Genomic DNA, 25,242 nt, shown 5'->3' on the forward strand with positions numbered 1-25,242 from the left:
CAACAAGAGAAGTTCTCTCGTATCTTCGATAAGCTCTCACATGTCTCAATTCACATGATCAGCAATCGAGACTTTCAATTCCTTGACATTCGAAGCAACAGAGTATGGGTTGATATTACCTTAGTTAAACACTCGTCACGAGCGTGGTTTAAAATTTTCAACAGATAACATGGCTTAAGGTAAGGGGGGAAAAAAAGGAAAGTTGGCATACTAAAATTTTCAACAGATAACATGGCTGTTTCACTAAAATTTAATGATAATTGATTGATAAAAATATATATAAGTTGGCATAATTTTTTAAATCTTAAGTTAATTTTTTACAAAGATGTGTCATTTTTTTATTAAAAAAAAGAATAAGTCTTTTGTGAGACGGTCTCACGAATTTTTATCTGGGAGACGGGTCAACCCTACCGATATTCACAATAAAAAGTAATACTCTTAGCATAAAAAATAATACCCAAATAAGAGATTAATTCGACCCACGAAATTGATCCTTGAGACCGTCTCAAAAGAGTTTTTGTGTTGAAAAAATTAATTGAAAGATAAGGGTGTATCTTAGTCGAAGAAACTCGATGGTTTAGTTGGGACAACTTATCATAGGATGTTCTTCTATTTGGAAAACATATATTTTATTTTTCAAGAAAAAGAAAACATGAAAAATTTATTATCACGTTAAAATATATTTAGTTTTGAGAAATCAAATGCATCTTTGCGATTATTTCAAAAAATAAATGCTGAAGTTCAGTGTAGGAGATTATTTTCTGACAAAGATTATTCCGACACAAATTACATTTTAAAAGATATATCGGAAATAAAACAGAATGTCAGCTAATTATTTTGTCTCCAATTAATACTTATCGATTGTAAAATAGACGTTGGAGCCAGTCCACTCAGTCAATCTGCTCCACGTGCCAAAATATAGTTGGCATCTTACGGATGAGGCGATTCTTTGTAACCTGTGGTTTGTGAATCTTTGCGGCCTCTTTGAGGCAACGTGCGAGTGAAGATATTTTTGGGTTGCGTCTGTCGTTAAGTGTTAGATTTTCAGGAGCTCAAGTTAGGAGAAAGGAAAACAAACGATCGAGGATCAGAATTCAGTTTCTGTATTGCATTCTTGCTTCCTCCGCTTAATAATGGAACACTGATTGTGGAAGCCGTTTCAATCTCCTTGCTTTTCGTTGATCTATTGCAAGATCAGTGATGGTTGAAGGGTGCTGCTGACGGTAACTCTTAAAGGCTGAATAAATTTAAACGAGTTCGTGTTTCAAAGTGGTGAGTTGATGGCGCAATTTTCGTCAGTAAAGCGCCTCTTCAGTGGTGATACTTTGTCAGTTTCGGGGTTCGAATCCAAAAACCACTGTAAAGTTAAAGAATTTGGTGGTTGTGGCGGCGCAGGATTAAGATTCACCACCTACTCACCATCAATCAAACGAGGAAATCACGAATGCAAGCTCAGTTTTTTTGATAGTTTCACAGTGCATGCCTCCTCTTCGTCTGATCCTCGCAATGATCCCGACGGAATTTCTTATGAAATCTTATTGGAGGAGTCTGTGGAATTTGAGAGTGATGATCTTTCTGGTTTTAGAGGCCTGGTCTTGGACATTTCTTACAGGTCTGCCTTCCGTTCCTCTTAGTTCCATACTGTCACTTTATGCTGATTGTTATGGGCACTCCACATTCCAAAGAGCATTCGAATTACTTCCATTTCTGGGCTTAAATCACCCTTCCCGAACTGTACTAAAAGAAAAAAAGAATCTTTGTTTCCAATTCTCGATTGATGTAAAGTACGTATCATTTGCCCATCGGTTTTGTGCTTTTCTGGTGCTGCATACAAAATGTCTGCATGCTTCTCTTCCACAGGGGATAAACTAGAATATACAAACTGGAATAATAGTTTTTTTTTTTTTTTTGTAAAAATGATATACATGAATTGCCCCTGATGCTAGGCCTGTCAATGTTGTCTGCTGGAAGCGTGCAATTTGTTTGGAATTCATGGATAAGGTGAGAGTTTTTGCTTGCGTGCTTCAATTCATGTGTCAGAGTATCATGTGATATACAAAAGAAAAAGAAAGAAAGAAAATGTTAATGATGAGACGAATTTTCCTTCTCATCCATCCTTCTTTCCAGTTTGCAATCCAGAACAATGTTTGATTTTTACCTCCCATTCTCATTTCATCTATAGTTATATACCAAATTTGTTCAAATTACAACATTGCAATTTCATCTTCTAATTGCAGGCTGATGTTTTAGAATATTATGATCAAACTGTAAATTCTCCAAGTGGTTCCTTCTATATCCCTGCAGTGTTGAGGGTAAGATGTGATCAGGGATTTTAGTGTGGTTTTTTTTTTTTTTTTTTTTTTTTTTTTTTTTTTTTTTTTTNTTCTTTCATTTTTCATTTATTCCTGATTTTTCATTCGAACTAATCAATGATACTTGTTGCATCCACTCGCCCAGGTTCCTCATTTACTACAAGTTGTGAAGAGGAGGAAAGTCAGAAGATGCCTTAGTCGTAAAAATATTTTAAGTCGTGACAATTTCATGTGTCAGTGAGTTCTTGAACCATAGAACCCAGATTTGAATATCCGAGCTTCGATTACTGTCATTTGCTTGAATCTTATTCACGGAACTGGAACCTCTTTCCATGCACCCAAGGACTAACAAGGAAATAAGAATTTCAACTTTACACTAATTGCAACATCTTTGTATGTTATTCTTTTATCTTGCTTTAAGGTCCGGCTACCAAATTTTTCATTTAAATTAGGCTTGATGTTTTTGCTGAGCCAAAGCCTCTTTCCAAGGAGAGACTTTACGTATTTTGCATGCATTATATTAAGACTCTGAGGTCCACTTACTGGGTACTTGTAAGGGTGCAAGTTTCTTGATCGACGCATCTATGTTTGTTGCTTAAATGATGTCTAGATGATCCAATTAAATTTGCTGAAGGCAAAATAATAGCAATCTCTAATCCTTGAGTAATTGCGAGGTCGTTTTATTTTCTCCAGCTTTTTCAATATCATTCTCATTTGTAACATCTTTTCACAGGATTATTAGTAACATGAACATTTCTTTAATCATTAGCATTCTGCTTCATCAGTATTTATTTATTTTGACCCATATATACATATTTTTTCACTTGTCAGATATTGTGATTCTGCTGAGAACTTGACCATTGATCATGTTCTTCCAATTGCACGGGGGGGAGAGTGGACATGGGAGAATCTGGTAAACAAAGCCTATATTTGTTTTATTCTTTGGTGTGAGTTGTTTGGAATATTAAAAAATCATAAGTGTGTACTTTCACTGGTGTTTTTAACAGGTTACTGCCTGTGCCAAATGCAATTCAAAGAAAGGTCAGAAGACCTTGGAGGAAGCAAATATGAAATTGGTGAAAGTTCCCAAGGTGAGACCAACATATGCATAATATAACCTGGAATCACAAGGACCATAGTGAGAAGAAGCAGAGTTTGCTGATGATTATTGCCTGGATTAGGGGTGTAAATGGGTCGAGTTTACATAAAAATTACCGTTTGTGAAAATACTCCGGAGGGCTGATGATGAATGTCTAGCAGACCCTTGGCAAAATTCGAACCTAGATGAATTATTGATCGTCTATCCTAAGCAAAGGGCATTCGATTTAAGAGTAAAATGGCTCGCAGATCATGTTTCTTTTTTTATCTGATTGTTTTTACAATTATCCTATGTTTTGTTGCAGGCCCCCAAGGACTACGACATACTTGCCATACCACTGACAAACAGCGCTATAAAAGTGCTTAAAATGCGGAAAGGGGTGCCAGAAGAGTGGCGGCAGTACCTCTCGAAGCCATATGTTTAGTGCATAGAAACTTTTATTGACTCTACCAGGCATTGTAATACAACGAATGCACTCTTCCCATTGTAGCAGAATGTGTAATTAAATGGATCGGTGCTGCATGAATATAATGTCTTGCCAATCATCATAAGTTAAAACGGATCTGTATCCTCTCATTAGCAAATCCTTTGGTTTCTTTTGAATAAACTAAGAAGAAGCGCATGTGTTGCACGTTGTGTTAAGTGATTATTGTCCAAGTTAATTTTGTGCATTGGACCTAAACATAAATTATATAACAAATTATTATCCCTTGAACTTGTCATGTGACGTGAACTTACACTTATTAGAGACCTGCAATGTTAGTTCTCATATATGTATAAATAACATGGCAATTAATTTTAGCCTTAGGTGCCCAAACTTTCTTCTCGGAAGTTCGGTTTGTAATAGATGTTGTGATAGGTGTTATGGGACACTCTGGGTAAAATTTATCTTCTAACAATGAAGAAATATGACTTGACAAATCGTTTTTGCATTCAAAAAATTTCTTCCACTATGGATTTTATCTAATGCAATGAAGAGAAATAAAACATATAAAATAGCAAAATTCAAACGATCAATTTGGAATTCGTAAATCTAGAGGCACATGGGATAAATAACATAGGCAAAATCTCCGATCAGCAGCATTACGGACGACTGGAAAAGTAAAAAAATACTAACAGGACTTGATATTTTTCATTGAATAAACAAATAAATAACGCCATTGTTAGAAAATAAATCCATCTATTCTCCAAAAAATCAGCTATCCTGTTGTACGCGCTCCTTGCTGGAAATCTCTATCCCGCAAAAGAATGATTGATAAATCTATTGGTTTGGGCTTCTCCAAGTTCACAAATTGCAATGTTTATGGCTCCAACAATCTTCTTACTGATCAAGCTTGCTTTACAGACAATCTCTCTGATAACACACAAAACGCAAATCATTAATGTTACATATGAATTCCAATCAACTGCAGAATCACATGTGAACCAAGAAAAAATTGAACAAAACACAAACTCGACCAATTATCAGATTTTATATTAAAGAAGGGGCAGTCATTGGTGGTCGTGGAGGACGTACTTATCAGTTCGTACGTCACAATCATCGTGGTTCCATAAAAAGACATGTTCAGAAACCGAGGTCCGAATCCCCTGTAGAAACCCTTCCACCCATCCTCTTTAAAAAGTGCCTTTGCGGTCTTTAGCACAGACGGTCTTCCAATGCTGTAATCATCAATAACCTATTCATCGAAGTGAAAAAGAAATAATAGTTTTTCACTGCTTTGTTGATGAGGTAAGAGAGTGACTAATAATTTTTGCATAAATATTACCTGAAGCCGCGTCTTTACAGTGTCTATCGGAGTTGTAATGACTGAAGAGAAAGATCCAGCTACCACACCGGCTGTAGCTTGAACAAGAGCCATATCTACATGGGATGGTTTATATTCCAAGTCATCTGCGTAGCCAAGACTCCTAAGGTCAAAAACAAAAGTTCAAAGAGAGAGCCATTTTAAATAGATGTCCTTGATGGCTTTTAGACCGCCATAGAATAAAATATGTACCTCCAAATTGTGTGTTGGGAAGCACCATAGGCAGCCCACCAAAGTGCTGCTGCAGGAGATTGTGTTATGATAGTTAATGCAAAACCTCTGTATAAACCACGGAGTCCTTCAGCCTTTATCACCTTGCGTACAACATCAAATGGACCATTGCAAGCTATTGTTCCTGGAAGCCCTTGAACCATCAATCGCTGGCATATCTGGAAAAAAAAAGTTCAATTTCAAAGCTTGGATCTTTAGGTAATATGTATCAATCAATATTGAAGTTTTCCCAAAAGGACAAGTTAACAAGATGGCTGAGACCAGAGTATCATCATGATAAGCCTTGCAGGACCATATATATACTCACTGATAAGAAGAATAACATAACTAAACAAGAGTATGAAAGAAGTTGAATACGCACCACGTCCAAAGGCACGAAGTATACACATGATAAATTGGAGACCATTCCTGCAACGCCGTTGGCGACCGCGATACGAGTTGCTTCTGGCATATCAAGGCCTTGCATATATTTCAGCGTCATATCCTTGGACATTTCAAGTGTGGTCAAAGCGAGGACTCGACCAGGTAATGATCCAATGGCTGATGTGCCAAAGCCTCTAAAAATACCTCGAATACCATCCCTCCTAATAATATGTCTGAAAACAGAAAATCCTGACTGATGAGAGAATCCAGATCCAGATACTTGCATCCTCGTCTTCACAACTGCTGTCGGGTGTATTAAAGCTGACTGAACAGTAAACAGAATAGCCCCAATAATATGAAACCTTGTCTTATCCAACCTGAAAATTCCATAGCCAAACAACTAGATTCAAGAATCTATACAGCGTTGTAAGCGAATCACAAATGGTTACTAAGAATACAACAAACAAAATGATTGATAAAGAAAACCTAGATATGTAACTACCATGCCTGTAAGGAAAGAAATGATTTTTTTAAGGTGTTATTTCTCGAAATAGAATATAAAAACCAAACCGTAAATCCAATGAAAAACAAACACGCTACAAAATCAAATTTTTAAATAAAAGAAATGCTCATCAAGAAAAAATACAAAATTAAAAACGAGTTCAGTTCAACTCAAGCAATAACATAAGCTCAGTATAATGCGATCTTCCACTAATCAACTAACTAATAGACTGATATTCCAGTAAAGATAGCACCTAATACATATCATCACTGCAAAATCAAGAGAGAAGTATGCGTGCAATCAGAGAACCATCATCAAAGCAACGTAGAAAAACAACCACTAAATTCGTCAGAGGAAGCTAGAATTAGCAAACAAAGAATCCAGTACTGAACCTAGCTGCCCAAACCGTCCAAGATCTGACTTCAAAAAATAAAATAAAAACACCAAGAATACCACAAAATCAAGAAAATAACCATCAGCAAGAATTCACCCCAAATATACACACATACAACACGAGTAATAAAACATGTTTATGTGCGAAAAGTGACCTGTTCCAGTTGATGTCAGTGTCTGCAAGAGCCAATTGAGGGGTGGAGGCATCTGCAGTTTCAAAAGCCATTGCTCATCAAATTTTTTACAGCAAAAGACTAAGATTGCGGTGTAGTAAAAGGACCCCGTTCCAACTTCAAAAATGAAAAAAGGGCCCAGTTCCTTATACTGTTGAATTTACTAATTTCTGGCTGCAACTGATCGAGCATCAAAATCGAGAAAGTAGGAGCAGTTGTCTCGAACGGCATGAGGCTTGCAGAACGGAGAGAAACAAGCTCTCGTAGCCGCTGAGGGTTCTAGAAAAATTTATTTTATTTTCTAAAACCTTGTACGGTTTTTTAATAAAATAAATATAAAATTTAAATTTACATAAATAAACTAAAATTTCAAATTTATTTAAAAAAAAAAAACAATATTGTTATCCTGATTAGAGGATGTGGGTTTTAACACAGGCCCCCATTTTTAATTATTCATGGGCTGTGTTTCAAATGGGCTGGGGTCTGCTTATTTATTCTTGTGCCGCATTTAAAACTCTGGCCCCTTAATTATTCATGGGCCGGAGTTTAAAACCACGGCTCCTACTTTTGTTCATTGGAACCATTACCCCTACTTTTAATTATCCTTAAAGTTTCCAACTTCTTTAATTTCTAGCCATTACCTTAGACTTATACCACACAATTTCACCATGATGCCCTATCGATTATCTATAATCTTTACTGGAATTTTCCCAAAAAAAAAAATAAAATTCAAATATGATTCAAGAGAACTTTCATTAAATCGTAGCTAATTATAAATCAAACTTGCATTAAATCGATCATAAATGTTAATTATTCATATCTTACTTATCTATAAATTTATTTAGCCTTTGTTTTAGAATATTAACCCATATCTAGTGGACTAAATTGGCTAATCTCTTGTATTCTTGCAGCTTGTTCCCTAAAATGTTTGGATTTAAATTACCCACACAAAGAAATTATTCGAACCTTAAAGTCAAAAGGTTAAATGATAGTAATAAATAGTAGATTCCATACCCAAAAAGGGTGTGAAAGATGTATGCTTCAAACTCACGTCCTCTCATTATGATTTATTTAATTATGGGAGAGAATCAAAATTTCAGTCAGCAAAATACCACGAGCAAATTATAAATGGTTCGCGTTCGTCCATCACCCCTGCACTGATTAATATTTCTCATGTTTTGCCTCGTAGGAGAATATTTCTCATGTTTTGCCTCGTAGGAGTGTCAAGTTGGTGGAGTAAGTGAGTTTTTAATATGCAATTTCTCTTATCAATACTTTCGTAAACAAACATGTCGTACAGACTTTGTCCAGTACGATTTATCTTACAAGCGTAATTTGCGACGGTTAGCCAGAGAATTTACCAATGAGCATCGAATAATAACAGCCGTGGATTCCACCTTCGTTAAAAATATAGATATTTCTCTTATTTTTTTTATATTAACAATATCAAAATTAATATTATTTATATGTTTGATATATACTACTCTGTACCCTAATAAAATCATACAAAATAGCACTTTTTGCGGACTCCTCAGTCTTCAACGTCTGAACGCTCACATTATTCTTTTCCCTAAATTAGTTCTTTGCCGAATCGGCACTTAAAATATTACTTTGGAAAAAGAAGGAATAGCATCTCATTTGTGTATACATTTAATGGACTTCAATTTGTGTACCCATCATATTCTCGTTCGCGATTTATGAGAAGCAAGAATTATTATTCTTCATCAATACCTTAGAAAATCACAATTCAATGTGTAAGGCAAATGGAATTAAATTGAGAATTATTAATATATATTCATCAAATTGAAATTTCATACATCAACTCTGCAGAGCAGATAATTGGATCCAATAAGAGGCATTGGCCCCGAGAATCCTTTCTTCAATCCCACAAAAAAATCACACCTCACATAGACTCGATAATGTCCCATACTCTTAATTATGGTTCCAGCATTGTACTCCAGCTTCCCTGTCAGCACCAGGCTCAGACCCACAACCCCGTAAGCCTCGTCCATCGATAGCGCGCCGACCACCTCCGCCGCCACAGGCACCTGTGCGCCTCCTAGCACTGGAGAAAGCGCCACCGTGCTTTTGGATTCTTGAAACAGTGGGGGCAGCGTCACTTGCGGAGTGATGGCCTGGTTTTTATAGGAAACAAATGCAGAAAATTGGTCGTAAAAAATGGAGAGTCGCTTGTTGGGGTTCCTGATGACCACAGTGAACTGCATGGCTGTGGACATGAAAGGCGAAGCGGTGGCGTTGAGTTCATACACAGCTACACTGACGACACTGAACTTGGGTTTGCGGGGTCGATAAACTAGCCATACCGTGAGAACTGCGATTCCAGCTAATACTATAACGATGGCGATGAATGAACAGATAAGTGGGAGTCTGCTTCGATTTGATCTAACTGTATAGCCTGCAGATGATACTCCGGCTCTGTCTTCTTGGTGCATGTTCTTCTCTTCTTCTTCTTCCATCATTTCGGCTCGAAGGTTGTGCGTAGTTTCGGCTCTGGTCTTATATTCAGCCATGGTCATCAATTTATTATATAGAACACTTGAACAAAGTCGGAGAAAAATAGAAAGTGATTAAAGAAAGGTTTGGAAGGGGTTTCTAGACTCTAGCTAGTGTTTTTGGAGAAAATGTTTTTATAATAAAAGAATATGTTTTTTCAAAAAAAATTAATGATTATTTTGTTCACTCTCCAATCTCCAAATATAAAGTTATTTTATTTTTTATGATTATTTTTTAATAAAGATTAGCTGAATTATTAAAAATTGTTAATTATTTTTAATTAATTTTCTTCTATTTTATATCCAATTCAAATATACGATTAGGATAAACAATGGTTCAATATGAGTGCGAATCAATTAAAGCGTTATTCTTTCTCCTTTAATCTATTCTCATTTAAAGAGGGGTGGTGGTGGGGTGTGTTTTTATCACTTTGCATGGGTAATTAACTTTATTTTGGTTGTATACTCAAATTAGCATTTTGAAAAGAATTTAATGAAGGAATTTCTTGTCCAAACAAATTAAACAGGCCCCTTAATTTAATCAAAATAAAAATAGAAATTCTATATACAAAAAGGGTTGCACACGGTTACATTTTGTTTTTGAGATAACAAAACTCTCAAATATATTTTTAAAATTAAAATGCATTTGGGGTAGTTTTATAATCTCAAAAAAAAAACGTGTAAACTTGTGTGTAACTCGATCTCATGGTACAATTTGAAAAAAATTTACCATAATAATTTCAATCCATCCAATATTTAAAATAAAAATATAGATAACAAGAATGCGACCAATTAATATGTTAGAGTCAGAACGTACATGTATTGCATTTGGTACGTAATTAGTTTAGAACAGCAGGGGCCCATGCCCAACCATATCAATGTAATTCACCTTTCTCTATCTTTATTTGCAATTATGGTCTTTAGGTGGCTCGGAAATTGATTCCATCGTCTTAATCATAGTAAGAAAATAACTCACTGCCCCCACCATATTTTATATCACAACTGCCACGAAATAAGACCCACCACCAATACGTAAGCGCCTGCTAAGATAACAGTTCCATGAGTTGCTAGATATATATCTAATCCAACATACTTTTAATTACAAGCCTAGGTAATTAGATCTTCAGTCCAAACAAATAATAAACACACATATATAGGGACTATATTGCATAATTTGTGGAACAAAATTAAGCTAAAGATAGTCTCGGCGAGCTAGACAGCATGAGCATCAGCGTTAATGGACAATCTCAAGTCCCACCAGGATTCAGATTTCATCCCACAGAAGAGGAGCTTTTACAGTATTTTTTGAGGAAGAAGATTGCACAAGACAAGATTGATTTGGATGTCATCCAGGATGTCGATCTTAACAAGCTTGAGCCCTGGGATATACAAGGTTTATCAATTCTAGCAACACATTCAGATTGTTTTATGAAAATATACAACTGTGTATGAATGTCTATATTTTTTGGTGTAGAAAAGTGTGAAATTGGATCCACTCCTCAGAGTGACTGGTACTTCTTCAGTCATAAAGACAAAAAGTACCCAACAGGCACACGCACGAATCGTGCCACGGCTGCTGGATTCTGGAAGGCTACTGGCCGTGACAAAGTAATCTATAGCAACTCGAGCCGAATTGGGATGAGGAAGACTCTTGTTTTCTACAAGGGTCGTGCCCCCAATGGTCAGAAGTCCGATTGGATCATGCATGAATATAGACTCGATGACAACATTAGTTCCTCGGTCACTACCAGTTGTGATAAAAATCATACGGAATATGTAAGTGAGAATCAATTTTACGATCTGCAGGATTCTGAACTGGTGAGTGCTCATATTATATATACGTGTATTCATATAAAAAATATATATGATAATTGAAGGTGTGCATCGATGACATGCTGCAAGAAGAAAGCTGGGTGATTTGTCGAGTGTTTAAGAAGAAAGATCACTGCCACAAGGCATCAACTGAGAGGCGTATGCCTAACAATGCAGCAATAAATGTTTCACCATGTGACTGCGAAGAAAATTTAGAAAAAATGCTCCTGCCTTACCAATTTAACCCAAGAAATCAAGTGGTGCCCAATGATAATATGATGAATTTAAATCGACGATTCTTGAAACTACCAAGCCGGGGATATATTTCCAGTGAAGAAGAAATTGTGGATCAGTCTCTGGGATCTATTAACTATGATAGTTACTCAGAAATATTAGAAAGCAGTGGGCTTCAGGATTGGGCAGCTCTTGAGAAACAGGCACATGATCAGCTATCGTGTTTCACAAATCAAGATCATGATCCCGGATTGTTATTGACTACATTTGTTAATAATTATAATTATAGTAATAATAACCATGGTCATAATACTGATCAATTAATGCCTCAACTAAACAAGAAACAGACAACTGTACTACCGTACCCTACTGCCAATCAGCTGGATTCTCAAAATGACTGCTATCTGTGGAGAGATCATGGGCTCTTTCACTTGTCTTCTTTTTTTTTTTTTTTTTTTTTTTTTTTTTTTTTTTTTTNCTTTCACTTGTCTTCTTAGTTACTACTATCAGTAATTAATATAAACATATGTTAAAGCACGACGTAGTTAATAATACTGATATGCAGGGACAATGTATATATTGGAAAATTAATAAATAAATATCTAGGGCTCTAGATGTTAAAGTGAATCTCTTATGTCTCTAGTATTGGCTACTTTAAGGAATCGATATCAAGCTTATTGGTCGGTACAAATGGCTTGACACCTAATGTGTAATACCATATAAAAGATTTATAATCAAAGTTAATGTAGCCTAGGAAATTTGCACTTACGGATTCCCATTACCATTATTTCCTTGGCCTATGTTGGATTGGTTCGAACCATCATTCTTCATGCTATAAAACAGAGTTTAGGTCAAGGAGAAGGTATATACTTCGTGAATATCATGTGATTCAAGGTTTTAAATGTTGAGTACCAAGTCAATTTTGATGTTCGGGGTCCTAAATTGCAGAATGATTTCAACACTCAGATGAACAAATGGTTGAATTTTTTACAAGAAAAAACTTTCAGAAGTTTAATATGATTTCCATTCTCGAAAGCTTACAAATTTACAATTGAATTATCTAAAGTAACAACAGTTGTATCGACATAAGTTATCAAGAAGAAAAACGAGAGGAAAAAATCATAATGAATTTTTACGAAAAATGACATCCAGTTAAGATCGGAAAAAGTAAGCAAATGTCAGAAAATAAAAGATAAAAAAATTACCCAAATGCCATGTTATTTGCATCTGCAGGCATAAACAGAACGTTCAACTTGTCTCTTCTTTATTCGAATCAGAGGTCCAGACAATATCTTTCAGCCCAGATGAGAAGGTTTTGTAGAACTGCATCATGATAAGTACTTGCAAATGAATTAAGGTAGTCTGTACGCATAAAAATATAAAACTGATGCCTAATAGTTAGATATGGACATGCCTTGTGGAACTCCAATGTGTCCCCACCAGTTTTACGGAGCTCAACCATGTGCAATGAAGGAGCCACCTCAAAAACCTGAAGTGAACAGAAGCCAGCTTGATGTTGATGAAAACCAGATGTAAGATCACGTCACAGCAAAGAAAAAAAAAAGCTCATGGAATAGTTTACACTATGGTCCTTACTCCCTTGATTTAATATCAATGGGTTCTCATTAAGCTTTAAGAAATTAAATATTGAGATAATTTAATTAATTTACCATCTTCGACATGCCATGGTTTCTTGATTTGAAAGATCAATATAGTTTTCTATGAGCCAGGAGCATGCATGAGACATAAAGTTCCCTTCCCTTTGTGCAAAGTAATTTTACCTCCTCAATAAACTAAGATTTCCTGAACTAGTATCTGATCCTAGGCAGTATCTTGACTCATTACAGTATTATTTCTAACAGTAAGCAAGTGTCGATCCTCAAATCGTCACGCAGAATGCAACACAAAACAAAATTTATTCACCCAAACCAAGTTAATACCTCTGTAGCTACAGCAAGTTGCCCTTTCCTTCCACTCTTGTCACCTTGTAACTTCATCTGAATATGGTTAGGAAAACTTCAGATAACTATTGCATGCGTTAATATTATCCTTCAGTTTAAGTACCAAAATCGAGGGACTTCAAAGAGTTGTGTTATCACCTTATAGTTTCTTTTGTGAACATTAAAACCCAAAGGTTTAGCTGCTTCCTCAATTTTTGACATTATTTCATTTGCTGGACATGTAGATGTAAAGCGAGTTTCTCTCTTCACCAGGCCCTGCAGTTTTTTTTAACCCACACAAAAGAGATAAAGCGCACCGGATAAATTTGAATTTAGTCGTTCACAGATAATGGTGGAAGTTTTCTCAATAATTAGATTATAGCTAGAGCCAGAAAAGTTTGCAACTACAAATAATCTGAAGGGGAAATTTGCCCATATCAAAGAAGGAGAAGTGGATGGTATGTTTCCACACAGATTTTAACAATAAAATACACATCAACAACCACCACCAAAAGGAGTTAGAAGAAAAGACACTTGAGATAACATACCATCTGCTTATCGAACAAATTATCGAGGCTGAAACCCTGAGACCTAGATATAAGCTCGAAGGCATTCATAGAGACAGGTTTTTCTTTTCTTTCTGTGACAAGATAGTCCTGCAAAAGAATACGGAATCAGATCAAACCATATGTAGTCATGCAGCATCAGCAGGTTGTTATACCAAACCAAAACACCATGTGAATGAAAAGCTTACATACTGGATAAAAAAAAATAAACGTAAAGCTTACTTCAGAGTCATTAAAGACAGCATCAACATCATCGAGATTGACATCCTCTTCATGCTTAAAACAGGGTTGCTTGTAATCTTTCTTGAACCAATCATTTTCTAGAATTTCAGGAATAGTAATTCGCTGGAACATAAAATACAATACAAAATTCAGAACTCAAATATCTTTGAATTAGAGCACATATGTTAGGTTTTTAAAATGGTAAAATATTTGTTTTGATGATAACTAAACGGTAGTTGTACTTGTATTGTAATCATATTTTTTCAGAGAGACCTGCTAGAAAAATACAAATTTACACTTTTGAAATCTGCACATATATTTCATGCCATATATTTACAACCAATAACTTTGGCAAATAACTAACAAATAGAAGATCCGAAAATAAAGAACAACGTAACGGTTGAGCAACAGGAAAGTGTCGAACAAATAAGAAGGTAATGTTTATAGTTTTGGAGCTTACAGTGAGTGGATTTGGATCCAGAATACACTTAATCAGCCTTTTAGCATTGGATGAAAACCATGGTGGAAATGAGAAATCAGCGTTGTAAATCTGACAGAACACAGAGTTGTGAAGACATTCCAATATAATAGCTCAGAACACAAAACAAGACTTATTTAGAAACTTACTTTCCTGTACAGAGCCATGAGGTTGGGCTCGTCGAAAGGAAAATATCCGGCCATTAAAACAAAGAGAATAACTCCGCACGACCATACATCTGATGCAGTACCATCATAGCCTTTATCGTTGAGCACCTAATGAAAAGACATCTTAAATAATAGCAACAACAATGTGCTTTCAACGACATCATGGTTCCATAAACCGCAAGCGGTACCTCTGGTGCTACATAATTTGGTGTGCCACAAGCTGTGTGAAGCAGCCCATCTTCCTACAGTAAGAATATTCATCATGAGATTTCCCTTGTTTATCCTCAAGAGAGGAAAACCAAATACTAGAAATGAATGAAAAAACAAAGTTTTGATTCCAAACCCTTTTTATAGTACTCATGCAAATAATAGATAGGTGATATAGGGAATGCAGCAAATCGTTAAAATCTCCACAGTGATGGATATTGGCAATTTGAGCTACAGAAACTGCATATACCTACCCGGACCTGCTTTGAAAATGCACTCAATCCAAAATCTGAAACTTTAAGAACTCCTTGAGAATCCAGCAACAGATTCTCTGGCTGAAAAGATACTAAGACAGATCACTTCTTCATGCAAGAAGACAATTAAAGATTCTGAAATTTTAGCTAAATAAAAAGCTTATGAACCACCAGATAGAGAATGGACTTTCTTCAACCTTCAAATCTCTGTGGTACACACCTCGACTGTGGCAGTAATCCACAGCATTGATGAGTTGTTGAAAGTACCTCCTAGCTTCCCCTTCTTTAAGTTTCCCATCTTTAGCCTATAAATTAAGGACAGATTACATCATTCCAATTGTTACTGCCACATCAATCTAGAACAAACTCAAGCATCTAATAACCAGTGAATCAATGTCGCATTAACATCGTTTTAAAAGTCGAACTTGGGGCAAATTGATTTAAAAGGCACAATAAATCAAAACTTACTATTTTATCAAATAATTCTCCTCCACCAACATATTCAAGAACAATGTAGATCTTTGTTCTGCTTGCCATAACCTAGCATATGCACAAAACAAGGTGTAGACAGTAGTTGCACTAATGAGAGTTGACGCACCGAGATGAAGCTGTATTTAAAATCTAAACATTCAACCATTGAAACAGGTTGCAGGATACTAACTAAAGCAACTATAGCAAAACAGAAAATAAATAATTTTTGTGGAATATCTTTAGGAGTATATTAAAAATTTTAAGAGTAAATGACAGCACAATCACTCTGTCAACATGCATTAAGCATGGCCTAAATGACATTAACTTCAAGTAAGTATAGTATTTTCTCCAATAGAAGTATAGTCATACTCCTCCTGTCATATATTAAAAAAAAATGCGCTTCTATGGGTCACTTTAACCGACCATTTGTCAAGAGCTTAAAAGAGTAAACAAGAAGAAGGACTGAATGGGAAAATTGAAACCTCTAATATATTTAAGACATTGGGATGCTTGATCATCTTCATCGTCGAAATTTCTCTTTTTATCTGCAAAACATATACGATTTGTGGGTGAAATAAAATTAGACCAAAAGGAAATTTGTACTGTTAGTTTAAAAATTTTAAGGATACATGAAATAATTTCCGTCTGTATAATTTTTTCAGAGAATTTCTGCAAATTTCATTATTAATCGTATTTTTTCGACATGTAAATATAATTCCATGTTTTTACAATAATATTGGAGACATTTGTTTGCTCGGACCAACAAACGATTATATAAACAAACGTGTACGAAAATTGATGTGCGCATTGATGCGTATCGAATCAATAATACATCATCAGAATACCGTAAGAATCATAAAACTGATGAAAAACATTTATTTCTTATAATGATATAGATTTATACATTACACGCAGCGAGAAAGCAATAGGATACAAACATTAAGAACCTGTTCAACCATGTGATGACTGAGCACTCGATGACGATCGATGATTTTGATTGCGACGGCGGATTCGCCGCTGCTTTGAGTATTTCTGGCAAACTTGACTTTGGCGAAGCTGCCTTCTCCAAGGGTCCTTCCCAGCTCGTACTTCCCCACGAGCGTCCGACTTCCCATCGCCGACGCCCTGCTCATCTCTCCAATCTGAAGCTAAACGTAAATTTTCTATACGAATCACAAGAAAAATCAGATGATGAATATTAATAGTTAACAAGAGAGAAAAAGTAGGCGATAACGGGGACAAGGAAACGAGGAAGGCGTGTGGGAGAGCAGCAGATGAACGCTCGTCATTCATGGTTTGGCACTTGGCAGCTTAATGAACGTACCTACACGTTCCTATAATTTTGCACTTTATCCATAAATAATTCGCTTCTCCAATTATTTATTTATTATATTAATATTCTCGCACGAGTTTATGCCGTCTATATATATATACACTATATATATGTATTTTTGTAAAAAAAATAATGATAATTATTTCATAATAACAAAAAAAAGAATGTAAATAAAAATAAAAACTTCGAAAATAATTAAAAATTAAATTTAGGAATAATTTAGAATCATTTTTTTGTTTTGTACCACAAAGACAGAAATCCTACTTCAACTATTTTTTATATGGCGTGAGATAAATTGTTTTTATTTTTCTAATTTTTACCCCAATATTATATTTTAGACTAACTACTGTAAATAGGATTTTCAAATTATTTATATGTCATTTTATGTTTAAAATCATAGTTAACTAATTATTTAAAAATAAAAATAAAATATTCATTAAAAAATATAATATTAATATACTATATTATTTTATAAGTTGCGTGTCCAATAATGCTAGTTTATAATTACGAGTATATGGCTACATTCATGCAAGTAAAATATTCGAGCTGATTGAACTCGACTCGGTTACTTACGCTCTACTTACGAGTAGCTTGACTAGCTTGTGCTTTTAGTCGAGCTTGTCACAAAGAGTTTGTCTGATACGATTTACCTGACTAGCGTAATTGTAAGCTACTATGTCAATTCAAGAGTTTACTTAATACACATCGAAATATATCATTTGTTATTTTTCATTTTAAAAAAATAAACAGTATCATTAATAGTTGAATTTACGTGTTGAGAGATATGCAAGCAGCAAGGCGGAATGCTGGATAACTTAATTCGATTATTTAACCCAATATTAGTTAATGTGAATAGAGGTTGGCGAAAATTTCAGCTTATGTTTTGTTGGGCTTCTGAGCCCAATTATGTATTTGACATTTTTATTTAAAAAAAAACTATTTGCTTTCTTTTTTTTTTTATGGTTGGGCTTCTGGGCTTATGTATTTGGCATTTTTTTTCTTGTCAAAAAATGGAAAAAAATATCGAAATCAGAGGGTTCTTCTAATTCTACCTCTGCCAACCTTTTTAAAGGAAAAAATTATTAATATATTATATATTAAATATATAATATCATGTATTGATATCAACAATTTCAATTTAGTTTGTGTTTGAATCGATGAAGTTCAAATTTATTGACATGTTTAAATGAACAAAATTGAAATAAATTTAAAATTAATTTCTCATCATGCAATTTCCATAACAATTGTGGTGAATTTCAAATAAATTGAATACTCGAGTCATTTGAAATACACCTTTAAAAAATTTCTCCAAATTGGTATCGTTTTGTTTAAATGAAATTCACAAATCCTAACACAACTGCCGGCTACAATAATTTCCGCCAAAAATCCCGCAAGAATTCAAGAAATCAAACATTAGAGAACATTGTGCAGGGAAAATAATAAAATAAATCGTAAAATAAAATATTCTAGACACCATACTAAACTCCAAACAATCCAACAATATTGGAATAAATAATTTACATTTAACACAATGACTGTTTGGTGTGAGTTTTCGAAACGAAAAGGGAACATGATTTAAAAAAATTGTTTCGCTTAGGTAATTGACGATGATGCTAAAAATTAATCGTTTCCTAATCTCGAGATTAACGATGATCGGCTCGAAGATGTTGAAAGTTGATGTGTGAGATGATTATATAATTGACTTAAAAATAAATCATATTCAATAGTCAGGGAAATAAATTAATTTGAGTCCTAGTCAGCACATGTATTTGAAAAATTTGCTCATCAGAGACAAGAGTTCGTCTTTCCCAACAACTTGGATACGTACAATGTTGGCATGCGAAAATATTTTCATTTTAAGGAAAAATCTTTAATAAAATTTATAATTCTGTTATCTTGAATTTAGATTTTAGAAAGTAATCCCAATCCCAACTGCAAATTAAAAGTGAAGGAATACAAATTATTTTGTTATTATAAAATAAATTATTTTTTATTGGATATTTTATTATGTAGACACGACTCACGTGTCTAAGAAATCAAAGTTTAAATAGTACGTATGGATGGAAATTTGAATCTGGCATCGGTATAACATCGAAAAGCCCCACTTTTCGCTCCGTAGACTAATCATATTAACAGGCAATCTAAGGCAGAGCAATATGAAATCTGCGGGTTCGCTGGAGACACCTCCGACTACCCAACGACACCGGACACAACAGAGAAGGTATTTGAGTCTCGCTTTCCAGAAGGTAGCCACACCCACCAGATTCTGTATCCTCCTCGTCTTATCCTTCATCCTCGGTTATTTATGGCATTCACAACCACTCCTGTCCCAATCTGCCGCAGATTTACTCGACCACAGCAAATTCTTGCCAGATACGTGCGGGAACCCAGTTCCGGCTGAAAACGTCAGGCAAACAATCATCGACCGAGTTTTCAATCACACCTCTCCCTGGGAAGGGTTCCCCCCCAAGCACGTTAGCTCCGGTGGGCTGATCTTGGAAGAGTGGACCAAAGGATGGGGCTCAAACATGCCGGTTTTCGAGCATTTGATCGAGAAGGTGAAGCCCAAAACCATCATAGAAGTGGGCACGTTTCTCGGAGCATCCGCGATTCACATGGTGGGGCTGACTCGGAAATTGGGCCTGGACACTCAGATATTGTGCATCGACGATTTCAGGGGGTGGCCTGGATACTATGATGAGGGAAAAGGGATGAGGATGGTGAACGGGGATGTTATGATGATGTACCAGTTTATGCAGAACGTGGTGCGAGAGAACGCCTCCGATGCAATCATGTTCCTGCCGTTCTCGACAAACACCGCTCTGGGTGGGCTGTGCGACTGGGGCGTGTACGGTGACCTGGTGGAGGTGGATGCTGCGCACGACTTCCACTCGGCTTGGGTGGACATCAACAACGCCTACAAGGTGTTGAAGCCTGGTGGGATTATATTTGGGCACGACATTGTGTGGGTTGGTGTTCGAAAGGCCGTGAATATATTCGCCCGACTCCACGGCTTGAAAGTTGCGATCGACGGTGAGCACTGGGTTCTTTACTGATACTATTTATCATATCCTCACCCTCGCCACACAATCCATTTTCGGTCTGGTAGCTTAGTTGTGCTCCGATTTCTGCTCTCTGATCATTTATTAGTCATTGTTTTTTGTTGAATCAAGTTAAACGAGCCGTCATTTTGATATATACATGGATCTACTACTGCTACTTAATTAGAATCTGCAAATTTCAATTCCATCCACACACTCATCGATCAAGAAAATGAATTAAAATGCAAAAGCTTTTGAATAATTTAACCCAAACCACCCGTATTCGTTAATATTCATCTGTTGGGCAGTCAAAATCCATCTCCGGTGTTCGATTCGAAATTTTATTTACGAAAATCCAGGTTGATTTTGATTATTATTATTATTATTATTATTAATAAGGTCTGAGTGGATCCAATATATATGTATAGCGATATGTATTGTTTTTTTATTATAAAAAATTATATTTATCGAATATATGTTTTATAAATTGATCATCGATTCGGTCATTTAATTTAAAATCATATTGGTCTATATCCATTCCATTTAATTTGTTTTATTTTAATTTTTGGATATATATTAATTAACATTATAGACATCAAATTAATTGAGATATGTACGTCCCGATTATTTAATATATTTAATTTATCACGACAACCAACTCCGTCGTATGAGAATGCGTCTACTAGGTCTTCTCAAATATCGGACTGTTTTTTGGTGGCGAGAATAATTCAAAAGAAAGATTATTAATTTATTTTGAGTGGTGGGTCCCAAGTAAAAGGAATGTTGATTTATGAATCGAAAAAAAAATCTAGAGTATAATGAGTAATCCCCTCATGTTTATATTATTGATTTTGGATCAATATTGATACTAACAAATTATGTTTTACGGACTATATATTATATATTAAACATGGTTAATGCGGTAACTATATATATATCTATTATCTATTATTTATTTATATATATAAATATGTGACTTTATACGTGAATTTCCATTTGTTTCCTTATTAATTGTTTGTTTTACATTAATTGTTTATCTTAAATGTGTCTTTTCATTATCTTTATTCATACTTTAAATATGTATGATTATTAATATGTTATTTTTATTCAATGATATCTTTTCATTATGTAAATTAGTATTTGGTTTTTTTATGTCTACTCACATTATAATATGTTATTTTTAATCCAATGATTTAGATTTTTTATTTATCTTTTCATTATGTAAATTAAATTAATTAAAGTTTAGAAATAACTCATTATCGAATTGTGAATTTTCTTTATAATCTTATTAATTTTTTTTCATTTCCTCATGTGACAATTTGCTAGAATTTATGTGTTTAAATTAAAGTTTTTTGCAACCGAAATTTTTTTGCGGTTTATATTTATAAATTATTTAAATAAATAAAACACGGTAAAAGATCGTTGCGATTTGAGCTTTCAATTTGGGTTGGGTCTGTCGGTTTGGCCTGCACCGCCAAACAAATTATGTGAGTAGGGTTGAAATTTTGTCGACTCATTTAAATGTGAGCCTAAATGAGCTCGCACGAGTTTATATTAAATATCTATATATATAATATTATCAAATTTTCAATCAAGAATTCTTGATATAAAATGAAAAATATCAGTTTGATTTCAAAATTGTGATGTTACTATCTTGTCCAAAAATTGTGGGTTGTTGAGACATTTTGGCAGTCACTCAAAATTGAGTGTCAAAGTTGACATTTGAGTTGTATTTTTGGATTCCTAACAATATGTTCGTTAACATATTATTTTTAAGTTAGTTTTATCAGTATTGTGAGGGGTAAACATGTTTATTACAATATGTAAATATTATTTTCTCTTTGAATTAATATTCACTTTCATGGTTGACATATTATGAGTCACGGTAAAATGAGGAATAATAAATTCAAACAAACGAATTAACAAAACGAAACCAGAATTATATGGCATCAAAAATTAATATATAAATTTTTAGTGAATTTATCGATATTAAGATGTATAACAAATCTTATATCATAATATATAAAATTTCAACCTTATAAATGAAATATACAAAATTTTATTATATATACAATCAAGTAATGTATTATAATTGTATTTTATTCTACAAGAATTCTTGTCAAACTCAGTGATTGTGGATTTAACATCTATTAAATCAGCAAACTAAAAGCGTGTCAATTAAACTAATTGAGTAATCACATATTCTTGAATTTACTAATTAATTTTTTATGTTGATAATTTGTTTCATTTAATATTTTAAATTATAAACACTGTCACTATAACTAAAGACACATTTTTTTAAATGTTCATAAGGACTCAATCACTAACTCATATGAAAAACATTTATCGACATACTATATTAAAAACATTCTAATTAATTAAGCGCATTTGTTGAAAATTTTCTAATTAATTAAGAAAAATTCATTTACAATAATCATATTTAATCTTTTTGAGCTAACACATTTATTTTATAAGATATTCATCGCAATTCTTTATTTGTATGTTAATCTTTAAATCTGAAATATGATGTATATTGTTTTTCTAAAAATTCTTAAATAATGATTTAATACATTTATTCGACACTTCAATATTAACATTTTAAAATATATTAATTTTATATTGTATGCGTGCAACACTTCTAATCATGATTATAAAAATTCTAAAAATGAATTAGATAGAACGTAAAAAATTACATAATTAATCAAAAGATAGAAAATAAAAATTAAATAATTGTCTTTTACCTATAAACTACGAATACCGAATTCTAAAGATTGAATTCGGTGAGAGTGGAGGCCACTATGTACTAAAAAAATAAAAAGTTAATGCTTGAATGAGTCACACTGCAATGTTAGTGAAGTAAAAACGAAGGACAAAATTGGTTAATAAAAATATTATAATAGGCTAAGTTGAATGAGACTCATATATATAAGTATCTCACTTGGTCTCACCTTATCTTTTGTCACTATACAAAGCGAAAGTTTATGCACTGTAGTGTTACATTTTCTTAATTTTTCATCATCTCTTGGTCTTTAAAGATATATTAGAATTTTTTCCAAACATCTAATCTTAAATGTGATCAATTAACCAAATAATTATTATACTTTGTATACAATAATAAATAGATTAATATATTTGAAGATAGAAAAAATAATGTATTGAGAAGAATAAAAAAAATGTTAGAATTAATACTATAATTATCTTATGTCAATATTTAATTTAACATCCTACATTCGAAAATATGTTTATTGAAGTAAAGACTATGATGATAAACTAAAAATAATAATTTATTTATTATTGTAACGTAATAATAATGTGNCTATATATTATACTCAAATATCTTATAAATTTATATGATATGGTAAAAGGTTATGAGCATAAACTTATTGTTGGGTACAATAATTGATCATGTTGGATAGGGTAATTGAAATATTGTTCTTGAAATGTTGTACTATTTAAAATATTTGATTTGCACTGTTACCATAATCTATAGGTTTTGATAAAACAATAAACGCTTGAGCCTACAATTAGTATCAGAGCCAAGATCGCGACTTTGATTTTCATTTATTGCAATTGGTGAAATTATTAGGAGATAGATTGTTTGGTACATTAATAATAGTCCACTATGGGTATACGCTTGAGCTGTTGTATGATTTAAAGATTTGACTTGCATAGTTATCATAAGTTATAGCTTTTAGTAAAGCGACAAACGCTCGATCCTATATTATTTGATTGTTAAGCTAGAAGAAACATGTTGCATCAACTTTTAGTTTTGAATTGATCCCTTACATGTTACTCGATTTTTAAATTTAGAAGCATTCTACAGTTTTCAAATATTATTATATATTGAATTATAATTTATCCCTTTCAAATTAGATAAATATAAAATAAAACTCATGTAAATATTATTAACAAAAACATTTAAAAGAAATATTGGATTTGTCGATAATCAAAATAAGAAATAAACAAATTTTGATCTCTGAATGAGAAATAAGATATTAATTAAATAAAGTTATAATTGCCACAATAAATAATGCACCTACATGCATTTATCACTGTATTTTGCAAATAAAATGTCAAAAAAAGTTTCCACGTATTATTTTTATATCATATTTAAAATAATTATGAATCCTAATTTTTATTATTTTGAGTTGGCCTTAATTATGAAAAATCATTGTGAATAAATTGAATTTGAAAATTCTTATATCTATGTATATCACATATTAATATATCAACTTAAGTCCAGGTAATAAAAAACTACAAAATGAACTTATTCATCTTCAATGTACACAAATTATATGATAAAGATATATGACAATTAAAAAAATGAATTAGAATATGTGCTCACATATAACAAAATATATAGACAAAAAAAAACAATAAATAAAAATAATTTTCTATATATAAATATTTTTTTATAACTTTTTACAGCGAATTAGAGAAGATAAAAGAGAAAAAATATTAACTCTTTTGAGTTACACAAAAAATAGAAATAAAAGAAGTGTTTGTCATACAATGAATTTAGTTTCCAAATTAAATGTATATTATAAAGTTATATTTACCGTTCAAACTTTATAAATGCAATGAATTTTTCTCAAGATAAGGATACACAAATGTTCCCGTTAAGATTTTTAAACAATTAGAAAAACTAAATATATTATTTTTCTGGAGGTAATACCGATATGACATTAGTAATTTGATTGTGCTAATTATACTTATGAGTTAATATGAAATATTAAAATAAGTGTTATAAGAGTCAGTAAAAAGATGATTTATTATAAAAAATATTATTATTATAAATTATAAATAAATGACAACATTTAATCAATATTTATTTAAATCAATCCATGAGTACTTTTTATGTGATGATAGATTATTATAATAATTAGAGGTGAGCATTCGGTCGGTACCGACCGAACCGAATTAGTCATAACCGGACCGAAATATTTAACAATAACCGAACCGACCGAATTAATTTTCATAACCGATGAAAATCGAACCGAATTAAAATCGGTTAATTCGGTTGGTAATCGAATTAACCGATTAGTTTTAAAAAAAATTGTGATTTAATTTTAATTATATATGTAATTTTTTTGAACACTACAATCTACATAAATGCATAAAAACAT

General features: G+C 33.2%; 6 protein-coding genes across 12 annotated transcripts; 3 read left to right on the top strand and 3 right to left on the bottom strand.

Moving 5' to 3' along the window:
- Nucleotides 1–920: 920 nt before the first annotated feature.
- On the top strand, nt 921–4,057 carry LOC140970421 (uncharacterized). 2 transcript variants are annotated; one of them, XM_073432178.1, is made up of 7 exons: nt 925–1,612; nt 1,947–2,001; nt 2,238–2,312; nt 2,458–2,549; nt 3,144–3,225; nt 3,320–3,403; nt 3,716–4,057. In XM_073432178.1, exons 1-7 carry the CDS (start codon nt 1,281–1,283, stop codon nt 3,833–3,835), a joined length of 840 nt encoding a protein of 279 aa, XP_073288279.1. In that variant the 5' UTR covers nt 925–1,280; the 3' UTR covers nt 3,836–4,057. The 2 variants fall into 2 exon arrangements, with proteins under 2 accessions (XP_073288280.1, XP_073288279.1); XM_073432179.1 differs by lacking the exon at nt 2,238–2,312 and having other exon boundaries at nt 921–1,612.
- Nucleotides 4,058–4,324: 267 nt separating this feature from the next.
- On the bottom strand, nt 4,325–7,173 carry LOC140970354 (uncharacterized). 3 transcript variants are annotated; one of them, XM_073432027.1, is made up of 7 exons: nt 7,016–7,173; nt 6,861–6,984; nt 5,809–6,187; nt 5,409–5,605; nt 5,178–5,319; nt 4,928–5,087; nt 4,325–4,765 (listed from the first exon to the last, which is right to left on the bottom strand). In XM_073432027.1, exons 2-7 carry the CDS (start codon nt 6,929–6,931, stop codon nt 4,740–4,742), a joined length of 975 nt encoding a protein of 324 aa, XP_073288128.1. In that variant the 5' UTR covers nt 6,932–6,984; nt 7,016–7,173; the 3' UTR covers nt 4,325–4,739. The 3 variants fall into 3 exon arrangements, 2 of the variants coding, with proteins under 2 accessions (XP_073288128.1, XP_073288127.1); XR_012174119.1 differs by having other exon boundaries at nt 4,928–5,070; nt 6,861–7,173; XM_073432026.1 differs by having other exon boundaries at nt 6,861–7,173.
- Nucleotides 7,174–8,632: 1,459 nt separating this feature from the next.
- Nucleotides 8,633–9,520, bottom strand: LOC140970434 (NDR1/HIN1-like protein 12). Its single transcript, XM_073432196.1, has one exon. It carries the CDS (start codon nt 9,413–9,415, stop codon nt 8,690–8,692), a length of 726 nt encoding a protein of 241 aa, XP_073288297.1. The 5' UTR covers nt 9,416–9,520; the 3' UTR covers nt 8,633–8,689.
- Nucleotides 9,521–10,097: 577 nt separating this feature from the next.
- On the bottom strand, nt 10,098–17,084 carry LOC140970380 (CBL-interacting serine/threonine-protein kinase 9-like). 4 transcript variants are annotated; one of them, XM_073432060.1, is made up of 16 exons: nt 16,977–17,084; nt 16,690–16,884; nt 16,225–16,287; nt 15,740–15,811; nt 15,469–15,576; nt 15,272–15,352; nt 14,999–15,052; nt 14,793–14,918; nt 14,626–14,715; nt 14,166–14,288; nt 13,926–14,033; nt 13,537–13,653; nt 13,378–13,434; nt 12,852–12,926; nt 12,643–12,760; nt 10,447–10,770 (listed from the first exon to the last, which is right to left on the bottom strand). In XM_073432060.1, the coding sequence occupies exons 2-15, from the start codon at nt 16,873–16,875 to the stop codon at nt 12,686–12,688; spliced, it is 1,335 nt and encodes a 444-aa protein (XP_073288161.1). In that variant the 5' UTR covers nt 16,876–16,884; nt 16,977–17,084; the 3' UTR covers nt 10,447–10,770; nt 12,643–12,685. The 4 variants fall into 4 exon arrangements, with proteins under 4 accessions (XP_073288162.1, XP_073288161.1, XP_073288163.1 ...); XM_073432061.1 differs by lacking the exon at nt 10,447–10,770 and adding an exon at nt 10,098–10,431 and having other exon boundaries at nt 16,690–17,067; XM_073432062.1 differs by having other exon boundaries at nt 15,278–15,352; nt 16,690–17,067.
- Nucleotides 10,777–11,934, top strand: LOC140970472 (NAC domain-containing protein 66-like). Its single transcript, XM_073432232.1, has 2 exons — nt 10,777–11,167; nt 11,269–11,934. Exons 1-2 carry the CDS (start codon nt 10,844–10,846, stop codon nt 11,932–11,934), a joined length of 990 nt encoding a protein of 329 aa, XP_073288333.1. The 5' UTR covers nt 10,777–10,843.
- Nucleotides 17,085–19,132: 2,048 nt separating the features above from the next.
- LOC140970353 (uncharacterized) lies at nt 19,133–20,322 on the top strand. Its single transcript, XM_073432024.1, has one exon. The coding sequence runs from the start codon at nt 19,232–19,234 to the stop codon at nt 20,129–20,131; it is 900 nt and encodes a 299-aa protein (XP_073288125.1). The 5' UTR covers nt 19,133–19,231; the 3' UTR covers nt 20,132–20,322.
- Nucleotides 20,323–25,242: the final 4,920 nt, after the last annotated feature.

The sequence above is a fragment of the Primulina huaijiensis genome, unplaced genomic scaffold, assembly GCF_012295235.1.
Source record: "Primulina huaijiensis isolate GDHJ02 unplaced genomic scaffold, ASM1229523v2 scaffold5913, whole genome shotgun sequence".
Taxonomy (NCBI): Eukaryota; Viridiplantae; Streptophyta; class Magnoliopsida; order Lamiales; family Gesneriaceae; genus Primulina; species Primulina huaijiensis.

Excerpts from the sequence above, each read along its gene's own strand:
- LOC140970421 (XM_073432178.1), top strand. The coding sequence starts at position 1,281 with ATGGCGCAATTTTCGTCAGTAAAGCGCCTCTTCAGTGGTGATACTTTG. Across the intron at positions 2,002-2,237 it reads GTTTGGAATTCATGGATAAG|GCTGATGTTTTAGAATATTA; the intron begins GTGAGAGTTTTT and ends TTCTAATTGCAG. Across the intron at positions 2,313-2,457 it reads ATATCCCTGCAGTGTTGAGG|GTTCCTCATTTACTACAAGT; the intron begins GTAAGATGTGAT and ends CCACTCGCCCAG.
- LOC140970354 (XM_073432027.1), bottom strand. The coding sequence starts at position 6,931 with ATGGCTTTTGAAACTGCAGATGCCTCCACCCCTCAATTGGCTCTTGCA. Across the intron at positions 5,606-5,808 it reads ACTTCGTGCCTTTGGACGTG|ATATGCCAGCGATTGATGGT; the intron begins GTGCGTATTCAA and ends TTTTTTTTCCAG. Across the intron at positions 5,088-5,177 it reads CTGTAAAGACGCGGCTTCAG|GTTATTGATGATTACAGCAT; the intron begins GTAATATTTATG and ends TTCGATGAATAG.
- LOC140970434 (XM_073432196.1), bottom strand. The coding sequence starts at position 9,415 with ATGACCATGGCTGAATATAAGACCAGAGCCGAAACTACGCACAACCTT.
- LOC140970380 (XM_073432061.1), bottom strand. The coding sequence starts at position 16,875 with ATGAGCAGGGCGTCGGCGATGGGAAGTCGGACGCTCGTGGGGAAGTAC. Across the intron at positions 15,577-15,739 it reads GAGAATTATTTGATAAAATA|GCTAAAGATGGGAAACTTAA; the intron begins GTAAGTTTTGAT and ends CTTAATTTATAG. Across the intron at positions 15,353-15,468 it reads TGTACCACAGAGATTTGAAG|CCAGAGAATCTGTTGCTGGA; the intron begins GTTGAAGAAAGT and ends GTATCTTTTCAG.
- LOC140970353 (XM_073432024.1), top strand. The coding sequence starts at position 19,232 with ATGAAATCTGCGGGTTCGCTGGAGACACCTCCGACTACCCAACGACAC.